This window comes from Tupaia chinensis, unplaced genomic scaffold (genome assembly GCF_000334495.1).
Source record: "Tupaia chinensis unplaced genomic scaffold, TupChi_1.0 Scaffold140061_1, whole genome shotgun sequence".
NCBI lineage: Eukaryota > Metazoa > Chordata > Mammalia > Scandentia > Tupaiidae > Tupaia > Tupaia belangeri.
The window spans coordinates 356050-359692 of NW_006199940.1; the positions used below are offsets into that span (position 1 = coordinate 356050).

Here is a 3643-nt window from a genome sequence, read left to right on the forward strand (position 1 = left end):
CGCCCCCGCCCCCGGCGGTGTTTCCTGATTGCAGAGGCTGGCATGGTAGGCTTCAGCCACAGCCTCGGGGCCACGGCCTAGGGGAAGACAGAGCTTGTGAGATGCTGGTGGGACTGCCAGGGGTGTCTGCGGGCACTGGGCCAGCCTGAGCCTCACCTCTGGACCCTGGGGCCTGGAAGGCAGACAGGCGGGTTCGGAGAAGCGCAGCAACCCGCTCCGTATCCTCTCGGCGGTTGCAGTAAATGATCACGGAATTCAGGCCACGGAAACGCGCCCCCTGGAGCAGAGTCACCAAAGCCTGGGAGGGTGGTGGGCAGTGAGCACTCAGCTCCCGGGTCTCCACTGGGGCCCACGCCTGAGCACCTACCTGGTCTGGGTTTCTGTCCACAGACACCGAGAGGTACAAGTTGTCGGGAATGATGGCTGGCCCACTAAGGCCAAGCGCCTCGGCTGCACCCAGGTGCCAGGCCACGTCGCGGGCAGTGCTGTGTGTGGCTGTGGCCGTGAGACCGAGGAAGCAGTGCACACCCATGCGCTCCCGAAGCACCTACAGCATAGCCGGGGCAGTGAGGCTGTTGTCCAACAGGGCTGAGTCAGCCACACGCCCGGCCCCCAGCTCACCTTGCAGACGCGTAGGTAGCAGGGCCGGAAGTTGTGGGACCACTGAGAGAGGCAGTGGGCTTCATCGATGCAGGCGAAGGCAACCGGGGGAAGCCGTGCAGCCCAGGGGAGGCTGAGAAGGCCTCCCGCCCCAGCCCCAACAAGTGCCTCGGGTGACAGCATGAGCACCTGGACCTGCGCTGCCTGCACCTGAGAGCAGTAGGGTCAGTGGCACAGCCCAGATGCCCCTGTGTCCCCACCAGGCCACGAGACCTCTCACCTTCTGTAGGGCTGACTCACGCTGCTGCTTGGTCATGCCTGAATGGATGCAGGCTGCCTTGAGGCAGGGGGGCAGGCCTGCCACCTGTAGGCACAGGAGCAAGGGCTGTGCCCACCAGCCTGGCCTTCCCCAGGCCCTGAGATGCCAGCCTGGCAGCTGCAGCCATGCCCACCTGGTCCTCTGGGAGAAGAACCAGTCCTCGTGTGCTAGAACTGAGCTCAGAGCCACCCAGGACAGATGGGCCCCCTCCCTGAACAGCTCCCAAGGAAGGGACTGAGGAGCGGCAGCTGACAGGAGACTGGCCTGGGCTCCTGCCATCCCCAGGGCCTGTCTGCACACCTGATCGTCCATGAGTGACAGGAGGGGAGAGATGACCACCGTGAGGCAGGGGCTGCGCCGGGCGTACAGCAGGGCGGGCAACTGGTAGCACAGGGACTTGCCAGCACCCGTGGGCAGCACCAGTAATGTGGAAATGCCTAGGGACAAGAGCTGGTGGTGACGCCCCGTGGCTGCCCTGCCAGCCCACCCACCTGCCCACAGCCCGGCTCACCAGTCAGGATCCTCATGACTGCACACTCCTGTCCTGGGCGAAAGGCTTGGTGCCCCAGCTGCTCCAGGGCCTGGAACACCTCAGCCGGTGTCTCTGTGGACATGGGTGTAAGAACCATGACCCACACTCTGACCACCTAGGAAGGGCTCTGGGCCTCTAGGCACCCACTCACCTGTCACTTGCCCCAGCGGCCCTGGCGGGTAGAGTGGTGGCACAGTGGGGGGCAGGCGGGGTGCTAGCAGCTCAGACACAGCAAGCTCTATCTCTTCGTTCCCTGTGGGAGCAGAAGGGAAGCATGAGAGCCCAGGCTAGGCTGCAAACGACCCCCACAGACTCACCAGGGAGCTGACAGTGGGAAGTGCCCATTCTCTGGGCTGTTTCCTCCAAAGTGGGAAAGATTGGGTTTCACTCTCATCCTCACCTCTTTCTTCTTGGGGTGTTAGGGCAGGGCCTTTCACTGAGGCCGGAAGTGACCCCTGAGAGAGCACAGCACCCCTCTACATAGCATGGCCCACCCGCAAGGTAGAGACCTCACCTGGCTGGATGGCTCGGGGTGTCCGGCAGCGGAACTGCCCTCGCCCGACAGTGGCTCTGGGCCTGCCACCTCCAAAACACTCCCTTTTCTTCTGCCACTTCTGCTTCCACACCTCGGGGGACCACAACAAGGACCATGCTGGTAAGAAGTGGAGCAGGGCGAGGGTGCCCCGTCTTCCTGCTGCCCTCTCACCTGCTTTCGGAGAAGTCTGCTGCGAAGGGCCTGGCCTCGAGCATAGCGTCTGTGCTTCATGTCGAGCCGCACGTAGTTACCCCCATCCCCAATGGCTGGCCGGGGAGGGGCATTCAGGTGGGCCGTGTCCTCAGCCTTCCCTGCCCTGGCTTGATCTGAGGGGCCAAAGCCATGGGACCTGGAAGCTGAGGGGTTGCTGTAGGGCTGAGGCTGTGCTGTCTCCCCCAGAGGGATCTCCTCCAGCACTGTGGCCCCAGCCCCTGCCTCCTCAGATAAAATGTCCACTTGGCCACTGTCTTGCCCGGTCTGAACAGAGCAGTCCCTGGGGTCCTCGGCCTGCTTCCGCTTCTTGCTGTAACTGTCACATGGTGTGAGGCTTCCTGCACCAACTGTGGTTGCCTTCCAGGCTGGAGCTTCTTGGCCTTGTGAAGCTGCCTCAGAGCTGGTGCCAGGGAAGACCGACTTGCCTGAGGCAAGAAGCTGTGACTCTTTTGTGCCCTGGCTAGACCTACAGGCCTTGGGGGCCTCTAAAACGCGTGTGGCCCCACTGTGACATCGCTGCAGCCAGCCAGGGTCCAGGGTGCTCATCCGCAGGTTCCGGGATTCCTGGAGCTGCTGGAGCCGGCGTGGCTGTGGCTGGGGCACCGGAAGCAGGAGGGCTGCCCCATCAACACTTTCTGAGGGGAGGGGGCCCACCCCTGCATCTGGTGGCCTTGGGCTGGGATCGTTGGAAAAGGGTCTTTGTGGAAGCTGGGGTACGTGGCCCAGGGCTGGCTCAGCCTGGCAGGAGGGAGGATAGATAGACGTCAGGCACCAGGCTGCTGCAAACCTTGAACCTACTACACTATGACCCTCAGTGCTGCGGCAGGGGCAGAAGGGAGCTGAGAGCTGCGAGCTGAGGCTGGCTCTGAAGGCCCCTCTGGAATCTGTCCTACTTGGCAGAAGCCCTGCCTGTCCATGTGCGGTGAGGATGACCAGGTGAATCCATTCACCCCTCACCTGCAGAGTGCCCTTCAGGTTGGCCTTGAGCCTCTGCCCATAGTCCTGCACAGATGCCAGAGAACGTGGCCCTGGCCTAGGCTGTGGACTGTGAGTGGCAGCCCGATTCAAGTGGGGCCCCCAGCAGTCCGGGTCCAGCGCCTGCAGGAGACAGTTGGAGCCCAGGCTTAGGCTAGTGTAGGCAGAGGTGTCGCCAGCCCGCCTGCCCCCACCCTGGACTGAAGCAGAGCCTGCCGCCCAGTACTGCTCCTAACACCACTCCTGGGAGCGAAGTAGGAGCTGATGACCCGCCACCGTACCTCGTCTGACGTCACCGAGAGAGCGAGCTCTGGACTGCCAGGCCTGTGGCCGTCCTGGGCCAGGACCCGCTTCAAATCGCGGTACTCCCGGTAGAGCGCTGGACGGGCGGCCAGGAAGCGGGGTCAGGGAGGGGCCCGCACCCCGGCCCGGCCCCACCCCTCCCGCACCCCGCCTCCCCGTGCCACGG

At 63.9% G+C, this 3643-nt stretch overlaps 1 protein-coding gene across 1 annotated transcript in view; it reads right to left on the bottom strand.

Annotated features, from left to right (window-relative positions):
• Positions 1-3578, bottom strand: part of RECQL4 (RecQ like helicase 4) — a gene marked incomplete at its 5' end in the record, with an annotated part of 6219 nt that extends 2641 nt beyond the window's left edge. Inside the window, 12 exons of the mRNA XM_027765965.1 lie at positions 17-77; positions 157-298; positions 368-547; positions 622-810; positions 881-964; positions 1220-1356; positions 1431-1523; positions 1603-1704; positions 1966-2077; positions 2158-2937; positions 3157-3297; positions 3456-3578. Coding sequence (XP_027621766.1) covers positions 17-77; positions 157-298; positions 368-547; positions 622-810; positions 881-964; positions 1220-1356; positions 1431-1523; positions 1603-1704; positions 1966-2077; positions 2158-2937; positions 3157-3297; positions 3456-3578 — 2144 coding nt within the window. The remainder of the gene's footprint in view (positions 1-16; positions 78-156; positions 299-367; positions 548-621; positions 811-880; positions 965-1219; positions 1357-1430; positions 1524-1602; positions 1705-1965; positions 2078-2157; positions 2938-3156; positions 3298-3455) is intronic.
• Between the last annotated feature and the right edge of the window lie 65 nt (positions 3579-3643).